The sequence below is a fragment of the Rhinatrema bivittatum genome, chromosome 2, assembly GCF_901001135.1.
Source record: "Rhinatrema bivittatum chromosome 2, aRhiBiv1.1, whole genome shotgun sequence".
Classification (NCBI taxonomy): domain Eukaryota; kingdom Metazoa; phylum Chordata; class Amphibia; order Gymnophiona; family Rhinatrematidae; genus Rhinatrema; species Rhinatrema bivittatum.
The window spans coordinates 42,835,153-42,851,567 of NC_042616.1; the positions used below are offsets into that span (position 1 = coordinate 42,835,153).

Here is a 16,415-nt window from a genome sequence, read left to right on the forward strand (position 1 = left end):
CAGGACCTCATATCTAAAGAACGCACCTGGCATAGACAACCCTCCCCCGTACACAAAACAGCTTACAATAATATGCTGCACACCTACCGTCAAGCCAAACGGGATTTCTGCTCAGCTAAAATTTATGACCATCAATTCAACCCAAATGTTCTTTTCTCATAAGTTGCGGATCTTAAAAAGACCACCCCTCCCACCACCCAAGAAGAAAACACCAAAAATAAATGTGAAGAACTAGCTAAGTACTTCCTGAACAAGATCACCAATATTTTCCTTCTGTTCCCCATCAATCCCTCCCCCACCTCTCTGTGCCCTAATTACAATGGCGTCAATTTTGGGTCTCTCGACCCTACATCAACCTTGGAGATTGAATCCATCCAGAAAAAGATGAAACCAGCTACACACATTTCAATACTATCTCATCGAAAACCCTCCTCGCTATCCCTACTGCCATTGCAAAACCCATAGCTGACATAGTTAATTGCTCACTTACTTTTGGTAAAGTCCCAGACTCCCTTAAACTTGCTGTCGTCAAACCCCTCCTCAATAAACCCACCCTCGACCCCCACCGACCCAACAAACTAAGACCCGTAAAAGGGACCATATCACCCCCATACTAAAGGATCTGCACTGGCTTCCCATCCCTTACCGCATTCAATACAAAACTCTCACCATCCTTCACAATACGCTTTACAAACACAACCCTTCCTAGCTCGAAAAACTGCCTTGTTTCCGCACCTCCAACCGCCCCACCAGAACCTCCCTTGCAGGCACCCTTCACACCCCATCCCTCAAAACTGCACACCTTACCAGAGAAAGAGCCTTCTCCATTGCTGGCCCCACCCTCTGGAACTCCCTCCCCACCGATCTCCGTCTTGAACCGTCCCTACGCAACTTTAAGAAAGGCATCAAGACATGGCTTTTCAAACAGGCCTACCCGGATTGTAACCAAACCTAGACAATGCCCTCCCTGCTTCGCAGAACTCTCCCTAAATTACTTTTATGTATATAGTCCAGTTCTTTATGTACTCCTCCCATGATGTAAATATAGTAAGTTTCTATAGTTATGTTGGTTCCTCTCCACGTTCTCCTCTTATCTTTGTTTCAGTATCTTACTGAGCCTCTCGTTCCCAGCCCTTCTTCTCCCTTTTTCTCGCCTGCTCCCCTCCCCCCGTTAAATGTAACTTTCCCTTCTTTGAGTTAATTGTAAACCAGCATGGTGTGTTCTACGAATGTCGGTATATTAAAACTTCTTAAGGAAAGAATTTATTTATTTATTTTATTTAACAGTGTTTATGGGGGATCATTCTTCAGTTGCTGCAGCTTTGAACAATGTGAAACTTTTTCACCCTGTGACTTACTAACATATGGAAAACTCTCTACCTGCCCTGCTGAGCCCCAGTGCTGGGAGTTCTCCTGATAGAAGAGATGTAGAAGGTGCTGAGTGTGGAAGGATTTGTGTTTCAGGATCCAGTAACCTTTGAGGACATCGCAGTCTATTTCTCCCAGGAAGAGTGGGAGGATTTAGAAGAACAGCAGAAGGAGCTTTACAAGGATGTGATGATGGAGAATTATCAGACCCTCATCTCTCTGGGTAAGGAAGAACTTTACATTTTTATTAGGGGATCTCAGCCATCAGGGAAAAGGAAATTCTGATTGTAAGGATTTCCTGGTGTGATTTGGTAAAAAAGTCTGAAAAAGAGCGTGTGCTGCAGTTATCACTTAGCTTCTTGTCAGGTGTAAAAATGCGGCAGATGTAGCATGATCAGAGAGTAGAAAGAAACATGTAGCTGTCAGTAATTTACAGTGAGGGTAGAATGGATGTCATGTGGCTGTGTCAGTGGGATATAGTGAAGTTAAAATGGATGTCATACTGAACTGTGTTAGTGGGATTTATTGAGAGTAGATTGAATGTCACACGTAGCTGTGTCATGGGAGTTACTTAAGAACATAAGATATGCCATAATGGATCAGACCAAGGGTCCATCAAGCCCAGTATCCTGTGTCCAGCAGTGGCCAACCAAGTCACAAGTATCTGGCAAGTACCTAAACATTAAATAGATCCCAAGCTACTGTTCCTTATGGATTAATAGCAGTTTCCTGTCGTGTAGCAGATGGACTCAAAACAAGTGGGTTATACCGTGCTCGTGCTAGCAGTTGGAGACGGATCTGACGTCAGCACGGGTACATATAACCCCACAGGAAGTGATGCAACTCAGTAATTTCCGTCTCCAAAGCAGTTTGGAGCTCTCCCACGCTCGCTGAGCGTGTTTCTACTTCCAAATTCTAAACTTCTACATTGACAAAATTGAAGATCGAACCCCGCAGTCCTGCGGTGACACCCAACGGTCCCTCCCCCAGTTGAGTTTCCCGAGGTGACTTCCGTGGTCCCTCGGAGGTGAGTGCCTCGGTCCGGTGGCCGGGTCGCGGCAGGGACCTAGCCCCCGAGTGAGAAGGGCTCGGGCGCGGCGTGAGGCAGCCTTGGTCCCGGCATGGACTTGGCCCCCGAGCGAGACGAGTTCGGGCGCGGCCTAGAGGCAGCGGGTGCACTTCCTAGCGCGGTGGTGATGGTACTTCCCCTCTACCCCGCAGCCGGAGACCGCCCGGGTTTCAGCCGGGAAGCGCCGAAGACAAGGTAAGGCGTACATCTTTACTGCGGTCTCCGAGGAAGTGTGGACTCGCTGGGACTGCCCGTGAGGCAGAACACTGAAGTTGTCGCCATTTTCCTGCTTTTTGCATTCCTAGCGTTGCTAGGCGCACATAGCGGTTCGCGCGCTGCGGTAGGAGCACATAGCTGTACGCGCGCTGCGATAGCTACACATAGCTTTCCGCACGCGGCGATAGGCCCGCATTGCTTACGAGTTTGGTTATACGCGCACGTTTCTTGAAGACGCCCGTTCATAGGCGCACATTGTTTAGGCGCTGCTTATACGCATACGTTTTTAAGACGCCCGCTCATAGGCACACATCGCTTCGGCGCTGGTTTATACGCGCACGTTTCTAAAGACGCCCGCTCATAGGCGCACGTTGCTTAGGCGCTGGTTTCTACGCGCACGTTCCTAAAGACGCCCGCTCAGAGGCGCACATTGCTGGAGGCACGCATTGCCAAGGCGCCCGTACCTAGTAAGACGCCTGATCTATAGGCGTATAGCCCAGTGGGTGGCAATAATGGCTGACATGGAACAACAGGGAGCCCAGGCATCTCCGGAGCCGGCTCCTCCTGACTCTGACATGCATACTCTGAGCCTCTGCTCCGCATGCAGCCTCAGAGCCACCCAGAGCGAGGATTGCCTTTGTGCCCAATGTGAAGAGGCCATGGGAGTTCTGGGCCAGAGCAGGTCCCAGCCTAGCGGTTCCTTGGGGAACACGCCTGATTTGCCAAGCAGCGACGAGCGACCTGGAACTTCAACAGGCCTGGTGCCTATACGTCCAGATCTGGCCTCCTTTTCCTGGATAGAGTTCTTCCAGGGCCTTCACACCTTTGTGCAGAGGCAGTCTGCCACTCAGGTGGGCCCTCCCGTTCCGGTGAGTCAGGATCCTGGTCCTTCGCAACCTCGGCTGCGTCCCTCCCCGCCCGACAGCCCGGGGGATCCGGCGCGTCCCGGGGAGGGTGATGATTCCCCTGAGGAGGATGACTTTCCCTCAGGGATGGCTCCATATCGGACCATGCGACGCCTCTTCCCAAAAGAAGATCTTCCAGGCCTGGTATCTCAATGCCTTTCCGAACTGGCCATTCCGGCCCAAAACGCCCCAGCAGACCCGAGCCTGAACCCTCTGCTGGAGGGCCTACGCCAGCCGGCCCACCATTTTCCTCTCTTACAGGCAGCACAGCAGCTGATTGACTTGGAGTGGAAAGCACCGGAGGCCTCTTTCCAAGGAGGTCGGGCCCTGGCGGGCATATACCCTCTGGACCCGACGTCTAAGGAACTTCTGGTGTGCCCTAAAGTAGACGCCATCGTTAGCGCCATTGTGAAGCGCACCACCATTCCGGTTGAGGGGGGAGCGGCCCTCAAGAATGCCCATGACCGACGCATGGACACCATTTTGAAGCAGGCTTTTGAGGTGGCAGCTATGTCTTTGCGAATTGCGACTTGCTGCACCGTGGTTACACATTCCTGTTTATCACAGGCCCGTACCAACACCCCTGGAGAAGACATGGAGTCCGCTCTCGCATACCTCACTGATGCAGCCTCCGACCTCGTCCGTACGGCTGCCAAAGGAGTGTCCTCCGCGGTAGCGGTCTGGAGGCAGCTATGGCTACGCAATTGGGTGGCTGACGCCTCCTCCAAATCCCGCCTCATGAGAATGCCCTTTAAGGGGTCCCTTCTGTTTGGCAATGACCTCGAGTAATTGGCTAGGTCCTGGGGTACCTCTCCATTACCCCATCTACCTGAAGACAGGCCTAGAAGGAGCCAGCGTATATTCTCCAGGACACCTAGAGGAGGCAGCTCTCAGTGCTTCCACCCTTATAGGACTCACTCCCAAGCATCTCGTCCTCCCGCCAGGACTCAGCCCTTTCGGGCTAGGACCAAAAGGAGAGCCGGCCCGGGTTCTGGCCCTGGCCGGACACCACAATGACAATCAGTCGACCCATCAGGGGGTAACGGCCATAGGGGGCAGGCTAACCCTCTTCTACCACAGGTGGGTCGAGATCACCTCTGATCAATGGGTCCTTACCATCATTCGAGAAGGATATTACCTGGATTTTCTTCGGCTTCCGCCAGCCAAGTTTGTGGCGTCTCCCTGCTCCCCTCTCAAGCAGACGGCATTGGAAGAGACCTTACGGAGGCTTCTGGCCCTAAGAGCCATAGTCCCAGTCCCTGCAGGGGAAACAAGTTCTGGGCATTATTCCATTTATTTCATAGTGCCCAAGAAAGGGGGCACTCTCCGGCCAGTCCTGGACCTGAAGTCCGTCAACCGACACCTCCGGGTCCCCAGCTTTCGCATGGAAACCCTGCGATCCGTCAAGCATGCTGTACAACCAGGGGAGTTTCTCACCTCCCTGGATCTGTCGGAAGCCTATCTACATATCCCGATTCATCAGGACCACCAGCGCTATTTGCGCTTCAAAGTCCTCAATCAGTACTTCCAGTTCCGAGCCCTACCCTTCGGGTTGGCCACTGCGCCACGGATCTTTACCAAGATAATCGTGGTAGTGGCGGCAGCTCTCAGGAAGGAAGGAATCCTCGTTCATCCCTCTTTGGACGATTGGCTGATCAGAGCAAAGTCGCAGGAGGAGAGCCGCCAGGCAACCGGCAGGGTTATTGCCCTCCTGGAAAGCCTGGGTTGGGTAGTCAACTTAAGCAAGAGTTCACTACAGCCGTCACAGTCGCTGGAATATCTCAGAGTCCTATTCGATACCCAGGCGGACACGGTCAGCTTGACCTCCAAGAGGATATCAAAGCTTCAGCCTTATCTGCAGGTCCTGCTGCGCACCTTCCGGCCCACAGCTCGGGATTACCTACAAGTCCTCGGCCTCATGGCCTCCACTCTGGAAGTGGTCCCATGGGCACGGGCTCACATGAGACCTTTGCAATGCGCCCTCCTATCCTGGTGGAGCCCTCGATTGCAGAACTACACCGTACACCTCCGGCTACCAGCCAGAGTACGGATTCAGCTACGATGGTGGTTACAGCCCGGCCACTTGAGCCGGGGCTCGAGATTGTCCTCCCCAACCTGGACCCTGCTCACCACAGATGCCAGTCTGAACGGCTGGGGAGCACACTGCGAAGAACTCACCATCCAGGGGCGATGGAGCAGAATAGAGTCGGGATGGAATATCAACCGGCTGGAAGCAAGGGCGGTCAGGCTCGCATGCCTGCAATTTGCCCACAGACTCCGCAACAGAGCGGTCAGAGTGATGTCGGACAACGCCACCACGGTAGCGTACATCAACTGACAGGGCAGAACCAAGAGTCAACAGGTATCCCGGGAAATAGCTCCACTGATAATTTGGGCAGAAGTAAATCTTCACGATATCTCCGCCGTCCACATCGCCGGGATAGACAACACCAAGGCAGACTTCCTCAGCAGAGAAAACCTGAACCCGGGAGAATGGCAGCTGTCGCCCACAGCTTTCCAGAGGATTGTGGACCAGTGGGGAACTCCGGGCATGGACCTCCTAGCGGACCGGTCCAACACTCAAGTTCCCAGATATTTCAGTCGCCGTCGGGATCCTCTATCCCAGGGGATCGACGCCCTGGTACAGCCATGGCCTCAAGGGATTCTGCTATATGCCTTTCCTCCGTGGCCCCTGCTGGGGGCCATCATACGCAAGATTCAGTGGCACAGAGGCCTAGTTCTTCTAGTGGCCCCGGATTGGCCAAGAAGACCCTGGTACGCAGACATGAGAAGACTACTGGCAGGGGAGCCTCTTCCCCTGCCTCCTTGCCGGGACCTACTGAGGCAGGGTCCCGTCCTCCACGAGGATCCGGCTCAATTCTCTCTTACGGTCTGGCCATTGAGAGGGCTCGACTGAAGAAGAGAGGTTACTCGGAGGCGGTAATCAATACGCTCCTCTGAGCACGCAAGTTCTCCACATCACTTACATACATAAGAATCTGGAGGGTTTTTGAAGCTTGGTGCGATTCTCACAGCACCAATCCGCATGCCTCCACGATACCTGTCATTTTGGATTTCCTACAGGATGGACTTCAGAAAGGTCTTTCCCTCAGTTCCATCAAGGTGCAGGTAGCGACGCTGACCTGCTATGGTCCCAGGAGGGAAGGCAACACCATTGCCACACACCCTGATGTGTCCCGCTTCCTGAAAGGGGTCAAGCACATTTGCCCGCCACTGAAGTGGCCGGTGCCTCTGTTGAACCTCAACCTAGTGTTGGATTTCTTGGCGGGATCCACCTTCAGGCCCCTGAGAGGCCTGTCTCTCCGTTTGTTGACCTTGAAGATGGTTTTCTTACTGGCTGTGTGTTCAGCCCGTCGCATTTCGGAGCTGCAAGCATTGTCCTGCCGTGATCCGTTTCTCAGAATCACTCCTGAGGCTATCCATCTTCGCACAGTTCCTTCCTTTTTACCCATGGTCGTCTCACAGTTTCACCTCAATCAAACCATATCCTTACCCACTACGGATGGTTTGCAGAAGTCGGAAGAAGGTCGAATACTACGTCATCTCGACATTGGCAGATTACTGTCCAGATACCTGAACATGTCAGACCCAGTACGAAAGACGGACCATCTGTTCGTCCTGCACAGCGGGAAGAAACAAGGGGAAGCGGCCTCATGACCGACCATCGCCCGCTGGATCAAAGAAGTCATCAAGGCAGCCTACGTAGAGGCGGGGAAGCCACCTCCTCTCCAGGTCAAGGCTCATTCTACCAGAGCGCAAGCAGCCTCTTGGGCAGAAACCGGGATGCTATCGCCGGCAGAGATATGTAAAGCGGCGACGTGGTCCTCCCTTTACACTTTCTCCAGATTTTACCGTCTGGACGTCCAAGCGAGGGAGGACACCGCGTTTGCGAGGGCAATCCTACAAGGTCACTAATTCCTGTTGAATATTTATCATACTATTACCATTCACAACTGTGTCATATTTATTCATTTGATTACCTATGTACCGTTTTATAGTCTTATTTTTTCACTTGCTATTCTAATGTATCAATAGGCTGAAATGTAAATATTGTGCTGTTCAATTTCTCCCCTTCCATCCCAAGTTTATTTTCCTTGTTTTTTGTAACTTTCCCTCTCCCTTTTTCTGATTCATTGTATTTAAAGTTCAAGGTTCTTATTGAAAATATTGTTTTTTACGTTACGTTATGCTTTACACTCCTTGTTATTTGTAAACCGGGTTGATGTGATGCCTATCATGAAACTCGGTATAACAAAAACAATAAATAAATAAATAAATAAAAGGTCCTCGGGCAGCCTCCCGCCCTCCCGCCCAGTCCGGGAGTAGCTTTTGTACATCCCACTTGTTTTGAGTCCATCTGCTACACGACAGGAAATGTGGAGATTACTTGCCTGGTAATCTCGTTTTCCTTAGTGTATGCAGATGGACTCACCATCCCGCCCGGCTGCCGGTATTCATGGGGATTTGCCTATTCATGGTAAGCCATGTTTTTTGCTTCTTTGGGGCTTCCACCCTGCCGGGTGTCGACGCCTTCTGGTTGAAGAACACTGGCGGTCTCCAGCTACTATCGATTTGACAGGGGAATCCTGTTCCTTTACGAGATCGGTCAGCTACACTGATATAGCTCATAACAGCTTTTGCAAGGAAGATTACTGAGTTGCATCACTTCATGTGGGGTTATATGTACCCATGCTGACCTCAGATCCGTCTCCAACTGCTAGCAAGAGCACGGTATAACCCACTTGTTTTGAGTCCATCTGCATACACTAAGGAAAACGAGATTACCAGGTAAGTAATCTCCACATTTATGGACTTCTCCTTCAGGAACATATCCAAACCTTTTTTTAAACCCAGTCACACTAACTGCCAAACACATCCTCTGGCAATGAATTCCAGAGCTTAATTGTGAGTTGAGTGAAAAATAATTTTCTCCGATTTGTTTTAAATGTGCTACTTGCTGACTTCATGGAGTGCCCCCTAGTCCTCCTATTATCTGAAAGCGTAAATAATCGATTCACATTTACCCATTCAAGTCCTTCATGATTTTGTAGACTTCCATCATATCCCCCTCAGCCATCTCTTCTCCAAGCTGAACAGCCCTAATCTCTTTAGCTTTCCTCATAGGCAGCCGTTCCATGCACTTTATCATTTTGGTTACCCTCCTCTATACTTTCTTCAGCGGAACTATGTCTTTTTTTGAGATGCGGCAACCAGTACTGCACTCAGTATTCAAGGTGCGGTCTCACCATGGAGCAATACAAAGGCATTGTGACATCCATCATTTCATTCACCATTCCCTTCCTAATAATTCCTAACATTGTTTGCTTTTTTGACCACCTTAGCATACTGAGCCGATGATTTCAATGTATTATCCACCTTGACGCCTAGATCTTTTTCCTGGGTGGTAACTCCTAATATGGACCCTAACATCATGTAACTACATCAAGGGTATTTTTCCCTACATGCATCACCTTGCACTTGACTACATTAAATTTCATCTGCTATTTGGATGCCCAGTCTTCCAGTCTCACAAGTTTCTCCTGCAATTTATCACAATCCCCTTGTGATTTAACTACTCTGCATAATTTAGTGTCATCTGCAAATTTGATCACCTCACTCGTTGTACCCCTTTCCAGATCATTTATAAATATATTAAAAAGCAGCAGTCCAAGTACAGATTCCTGAGGCACTCCACTGTTTACCTTTTTCTATTGTGAAAACTGACCATTTAATCCTACTCTCTGTTTCCTGTCTTTTAATCAGCTTGCAATCCACAAAAGGACATCGCCTCCTATCCGAAGACGTTTTAGTTTTCTTAGAAGTCTCTCATGAGGGACTTTGTCAAAAGCCTTCTGAAAATCCAAATGCACCACTTGTACTAGCTAACCTTTGTTCACATGTTTATTAACCCCTTCAAAAAAATGTAGATTTGTGAGGCAAGATGGGTAAATCCATGCTGGCTGTGTCCTATTAAACCATGTCTATCTAAATTTTCTTTGATTTTATTCTTTTCCCGTTGATAGCAAGGCTGAATTAGCCATGCTGTCATGGGAACTGTCCATCAGGGCCCAGGAGGCGGAGCTTTAACAAGCAGAGATTAGAGTTTTGAGTTTCTGCGGCTGCACGTATGTTCCCGCACTGGAAAGTAACAGATTCTCCTCAGTCCGTTCTTTCCATGCGTGGGAGCACACGCGGAGCTTGTTTCTCTCCTCAACATGTCTAAATCACCGAAAAAGCCATCCGGCTTCAAACCTTGTCCTTGCGGTAAGGTCATGTCCGTAACCGACAGACATGACAGTTGTTACCGCTGCCTGGGACATTCGCACAGTCAAAAAGACTGTGAATTCTGTTTAAGAATGTCACCTAGGGCCCAGCGGTATCGGGCCTACAAAATGCTAGAGCTCCATCCTCCTTCGGAAGCCCATTCGTCCCCCGGGCCAGCTAAAAAAAAACCGGGCCATTCCAGACGAAGAGCATCATCATGGGACCCTCAGGCCTCTTAAACGGGAGGTAAGGACTTTGCTCAAACCCAGGGACCTGGGGAACAATTAGCGCCGAAGTTGGCGTTTCGGGGGCGGGGGCGTGGCGCCGGCCCGGGAGCGTGGTCGAGGCCTCCGGACCAGCCCCTGGATCGGATGACGGCGTGCCAGTAGTACGCTGGCGTGCGTAGATTTACGTCTGCTTCTAGCAGGCGTAAATCGAAGAACAAAGGTAAGGGGGTGTTTAGATAGGGCCGGGGGGGGTGGGTTAGGTAGGGGAAGGGAGGGGAAGGTGAGGGGAGGGCGAAAGGAAGTTCCCTCCGTTCTCTCTGAAATCGGAGCGGCCTCAGAGGGAACGGAGGCAGGCTGCGTGGCTCGGCGCGCGCAGGCTGCCCAAAATCGGCAGCCTTGCGTGCGCCGATCCCAGATTTTATAAGATACGCGCGGCTACACGCGTATCTTATAAAATCCAATGTACTTTTGTTTGCGCCTGGTGCGCCAACAAAAGTACGCGATCGCGTATGTTTTAAAGATCTATCTCTATATTATTTAGTTTTATAGGACCATCATATAAACCAACACGGTACCATGTTTCGCAAAGCTGCTTCAGGGGCTGGAATCAAGATGTTTCAAAGTCCACAAATATTCTCTTTTTCTGTTTCAGTCCCGTACTTATTTCTGTAACACAATAAATGCAGGTTTCAATGTCTCAAAAATTAAAGCAAAAGCTAATAATAGGAAAGTAACTTACTTGAGTGAACGCCACTGTTGATTTCTTCAAAAATGCATTGTTACCCGTCACAAGCTCGGCGTCTTCACAGGATTTAGAAGACCAGTTTTTTTAAACTTGTGACGTAATGACTTCACCTAACAACGTGGATTCTACTACTTCTTGAAGGAAATATTTAATATTTACACTTACGCAAATACGTCAGTTCTCTGTCAGGTAGTCCTTGACAGCCCTTTAAATATGCTGATGTGCTGGGCAGAGCAGCAACTGCCTTTGATAGCAGTTTCGCACATAGTGCGACAATATGTTAGCAAATTATCTCAGCGGACAACAATTGGATCCCGGAGAATGGGAGCTATCGGAGGAAGCAATTACTCATTACTTGCAGATGGGGCGTTCCTCATATGGATCTGATGGCAACTCAGTAGAAAGCAAAGACACCACGCTTCTTCAGTCGCCGAAGACAGCGCGGAGCGGGAGGGGTCGATGCCCTGGTTCTTCCTTGGCCGCACTACATTCTGATCTACGTGTTACCGCCTGGCCTCTGGTGGGCAAGATGGTGAAGATAATAGAGATCCACTCAGGAAAGGTGATTCTCATGGCTCCGGAATGGCCACGGAGACCTTGGTTTGCAGATTTGGTCAATCTAGCAGTGGACCGCCTGTTAAGACTGGGCCATCTGCCAAATCTTCTATGGCAGGGCCTGATATTTTCAGATCAAACGGATTGCTTTTTTCTAGCGGCTTGGCTTCTGAATAGCGATTAAGGAAGAGAGGATATCCTGAGTGTTGCGTCCGTCGGTCTCGGACGGCTTCGACCTATGTGCCTTACCTTTTTTCCTTCTCTCTCCTCAAGCCTTGGGAAGTTGGCTGCTGCTGCGTCTTCATGCCACTTTCTCCAGCATCCCTGGATTGGCAATGGCGACGGTGTTCGCCATGATTTTCCTGAGGGCCTCCTAGGGTGCTCGCGTGCACGCCTATATCCTTGTCATGGCGGGAACCTCGGGGGCATCCCCTCCGAGTGACGTCATCACATCCTGGTATTTAGCCTGCCCTTCGTTTGCTAACAAACTGAACTAGCAAGGATCGGACTGGATAGATTTGGATTGCTTCCGGTCTAAGCTGCTCTGCCGCTTCCTTGCTGCCGCAGGAAGATCTCTCTGCCCTTTGGGATATTGTTCACTAACCTGGGTACCCGTTCCTCGGGGGCCCTTCTGCTCTATTTTCAGGTACCTGTCTTGGGAAACCGGGGACTCACTCCTCGAGGGCCTGCTCTCCCTAATCTGGTGCCTGCCACTGATCAACTTCTGCCTGTCAGGACTTCCTACAATATAGCTTCTGCTTCAGTGAGTATTAACCTTTTCAGTCTGTCTCATCTTCAGCTTCAGCGCTCTGTGTCTACATCCGGAACCTGTTCCTGCTGCGCCGTGCTACCTATCCTACTCGAGTGTGAGACTGGTCTCCTCTGATGAGGACCCTTGGACTACTTCTGCTGGGTTACCTTCACTGCTGTCCGCCCCTGGACAGTACCACCAAGCTGTACAATAAATACAACTTCTCTGTGTCTGCGTGTATAGAGTCTAGCCTAGTACTGTGGTTCCTCATGGGGCTCCTCCCCGTGGAGTGGCCATCACCGCAGTACCCAAGAATCCACTCCAACACCTCATAACCATAACACTGAGGATGGTATTTCTACCCTGTGGCAGGCTTGAAAGACTTCTACTTCCTTGGCGTATGTCCGGCTTTGGAGGATCTTTGAGTCTTGATGTACGGAGCAGGGGGTTGATCCTTGGTGAGCGTCGGTGGCGCAGATTCTGGCTTTTTTTGCAGAGAGGCCTAACGAAAGGTTATTTCCCTGAGAGTGCAGGTGTCAGCCCTGGGCTGTTTGCGAGGCAGGGTTCATGGAACAACTCTAGCTGCACATTCGGATGTGGTACATTTCCTCTGAAGGGCAAAGCATGTGCGCTCCCCCTGTTCGTAAGGTGTGCCTATTTTGGAGCCTTAACTTGATCCTCAGGGGAATGTGTGTGGCACCGTTTGAATCTCTTAAAAGGGTCACCATAAAAGATCTCACTTTGAAGGTGGTTTCCTTGGTGGCAATTTGTTCAGCTAGAAGGGTGTCAGAACTTCAAGCCCTGTCATGTAGGGAGCCTTTTTTGCAGATTTCGGATTCCGGGGTCTCTTTGCGGATTGTTTTGTCTTTTCTACCAAAGATAGTTTTGGCGTTCCACTTAAATCAGTCAGTGGAGCTTCTGGCTTTTCCAAATCTGGAGGTTGGTGCACCTCATGCAAAAGAGTTAAGACATTTTGATATCAGAAAGGCATTGTTGCAGTATCTAGAGGTCAATAACAGTTTCAGATTGTCAGATCACCTTTTTATGCAATGGAATAGTATGAAAAAGGGTCAGAAGGCATCAAAGGCCACCATTGCACGTTCGTTGAAGGAGGCTATTGGTTCTGCATACATCTGTCGCGATCTTCCTATCCCTGAGGGGTTAAGGCTCATTCTACTCTGTCCCAGGCGGCCTCATGGGCAGAATGTCAGCTAGTTTCGCCGCAAGAGATTTGCAGGGAGGCTACTTGGAAGTCTTTGCATACATTTGCCAGACACTAATCGATTGGACGTCCAGACTCCGGAAGTCGGCAGTTTTGATACAAGTGTACTTCAAGCGTCTCTCACAGTCCCACCTTGGTTAGGAAAGCTTTGGTACATCCCAGGAGTCTGGACTGATGTGGCTACATACAGGGAAAGGAAAATTAGTTCTCTTACTTGTTACTTTTCATTCATGTAGTACCACATATCAGACCAGGCGGTGGAGAGTAGATTTGGAGAGTCCGCTCAACCTGTTAACTATAATGATTCTGAAGAATGGCACAGGTTTCTGGTTAGTCCTTACAATTAGTGTTCCAAAATTAGATAAAGTTATTAGTTATACATTTTCCTCTTTCCTCTGCTCATTGGGAGATATTATTGCATTATAATTTTTTTGCTGTTTTAGCTTGGGTACTTATTGAGGGACTGCAGGTGGCACACCAGGTTATGTGGCAGGGGCTGTGAAACTTTCTGTGTCTCCATCTGCTGGAAGGGAGGCAAAACCCATGAGTCTGGACTGATCTGTGGTACCACAGGAACGAAAATTAGCAGGTAAGAACCAATTTTCCTTCTATGGATTTCTCCTCTAGGAACTTATCCAAACCTTTTTTAAACCCAGCTACACCAACTGCATAACCACATCCTCTGGCAATGAATTCCAGAGCTTAATTATGTGTTGAGTGAAAAAGAATTTCATTGCCAGAGGATGTGGTTACAGAAGTTAGTGTAACTGGGTTTAAAAAAAGGTTTGAATAAGTTCCTAGAGGAGAAATCCATAAACTGCTATTAATCAATAAGGAATAGTAGCTTGTATGTGTATTTTGTATATCGCTTAGACCTAACAGTGTTAAGCGATTAATAAATTCTATAAATGAAATGAAATGAAAATGTTTGGGTACTTGCCAAGTACTTGTGACTTGGATTGGCCACTGTTGGAAACAGGATACTGGGCTTGATGGACCCGTGGTCTGACCCAGTATGGCATGACTTATGTTCTTACTGTGTGGCCATTTCCTGTAACAAGAACTCTGTGAGCATAAATGTTGAGTGGGAGTAGATGTGCATGTATACAGTGTGTGCACTGCTAGTGTATGCATGAAACAGAAAATGTGAAGCTGAGGCAGTGATAGGAATGTAGGGTAAGTGAGAATATTTGGCTGGCTGATTTGAATGTAGGGTCTGGTTCAGTGATAGGACTACTTTATTCACAGCAGATCATATCTCTACAGAAGCAGCTTTGAGATGCAAAAAGACTTTGACACCTTTTCTTCTCTTTGCCTCTTATAGAGTACAATGGCATGGCTGGTTTTAGTTAGATCTGATAATCTGGCCAAGAAAGGAATAGAAAATAAGTGACAAAATTGCCTGTGTCAAAGGTCCCTGGGTGGTAAATTTAAAATAGTAAAAATATGTGGGTGAATTATCCTTGTTGGGACAGTTCACAAACGGAGAATATTAATGGAGTATCTGTGGGGATCCTGCCCCCTGCATAGCCCAAATATCTTTCTTTGAGCTGTGCTGGGTGCTTTTTTTTTATTTTTTATTTTAAATCTTCTCCCTGTATATCATCTGAATAACCCTTTTTATTACCAGATTGGACTATTTCAGTCGCAGAGAGATGGCCTTATCGTTAGTAGCAGCCAATCAAAGGTGACAGGAACAGCAGGGCATGAGTCCCACCCATCAGACCTAAAAAAAAGCATGTAGGGAATAAAAAAAGCCGCAAAATAAGTTACCCGCAAGTTAAAAAAAAAAAAAAAAAAAGAAAAAGCATTTCCTGAAAAAAAAACCATGCTCAAACATACGGTAAATAAGCAAGGTTGGCAACACTATTTTTCTTAGCATCCAGTCAAATGAATCCAGATCAAATGGGTCATGCACCTTTACCAGTAGATGGAAATGGAGAAAACTGATGTCACAATATATACATCCCTGCAGTTACATCAGCTTGCCAGTATTCTCCGTCTCCAGCAGATTGTGGACGTGCATCTCCCCACTAGGGATTACTTCATTTTAAAGTAAAGGAGAATTAAGGAAAAAATGTCTTGCTCTCCTGCGGTGATATCAAATGGTCCCACCCCCAGCTGAGAATTCCTGAGGTGATTTTCTTGGTCCCTCAGATGTGTGCCTTGGTCCGGTATCTGGTTTTGCTGGTGTGGACTTAGCTGCTTGAGTAGCTGAAAGGGAAATGGGTACAGGAAGCCGAGTGTAGCAGTGATGGCACATGCCCTCTCCCCCTGCAGCCGGAGACCGTCTCTGTGCTCAGCCAGGTAAGGCTGAGCTCTGGTAAGTTGAAAAAAAAATTATATATATAGATAGAGAGACTTAGAATGAGGGGGTTTTTTTTGTGTAATTATTTTTATTGAAATAAGTCACACTTAACACCAGTACAATATACAAATGAACATAAAAGATTGTAAAATACAAAGACATCTCATGCTATAGACTCGCCCCTTTGTACTCCCTTGTGCGGAAAAGCCTAACAAGGATTGGAATAGAGTAGTAGAGGGGCCTTGGCAGACCGTGATGTCCCCATGAAAAGAACGTGACTGCTAACGTTTTGTGGTTATAATTGTGCCCGTACCAAATCGCACACAATCATTCCTTAAGCCCCTCCCTTTTTTAATCCTACCTCCCACCCCTGAAACCCCCTTCCCACCCACCCTACCGAGACACTGGTAAGTTATAGATCTACATTACTATGGTATGAGCTTCAATAATGGAGGTGTTATCAACAAAACAATGGCTTAACTCTGGAATGCAGAGAATTATAAAGAAAACTGGAAAGTAATTGACATGTAAGGATGACACCGAAAAGGACTAAAATACCAAAGGAAGTTATGAAAGGGAGTGCAGGATGGAATTTGCTGCACTCCACGTGGAGCTACCTCACAGTAGAGCAAACGTATGTTATGGTAGAAGATTTATCTCGTCATAGAGAATTGTCACATAAGCGTCCCAAATGTGTGGTGCCTTAGTATATTGTGCCATGGATTTGTGCCTGGCGGTCAGTAGCTCCAGATGCATCAGTCTGT

At 48.6% G+C, this 16,415-nt stretch overlaps 1 protein-coding gene across 1 annotated transcript in view; it reads left to right on the forward strand.

Annotated features, from left to right (window-relative positions):
• LOC115085976 (zinc finger protein 585A-like) overlaps positions 1-16,415 on the forward strand; it is a 70,277-nt gene that overhangs the window by 16,328 nt on the left and 37,534 nt on the right. The window contains 1 exon segment of the mRNA XM_029592561.1: positions 1,465-1,591. Within this exon segment, the coding sequence (XP_029448421.1) occupies positions 1,465-1,591 (127 nt within the window).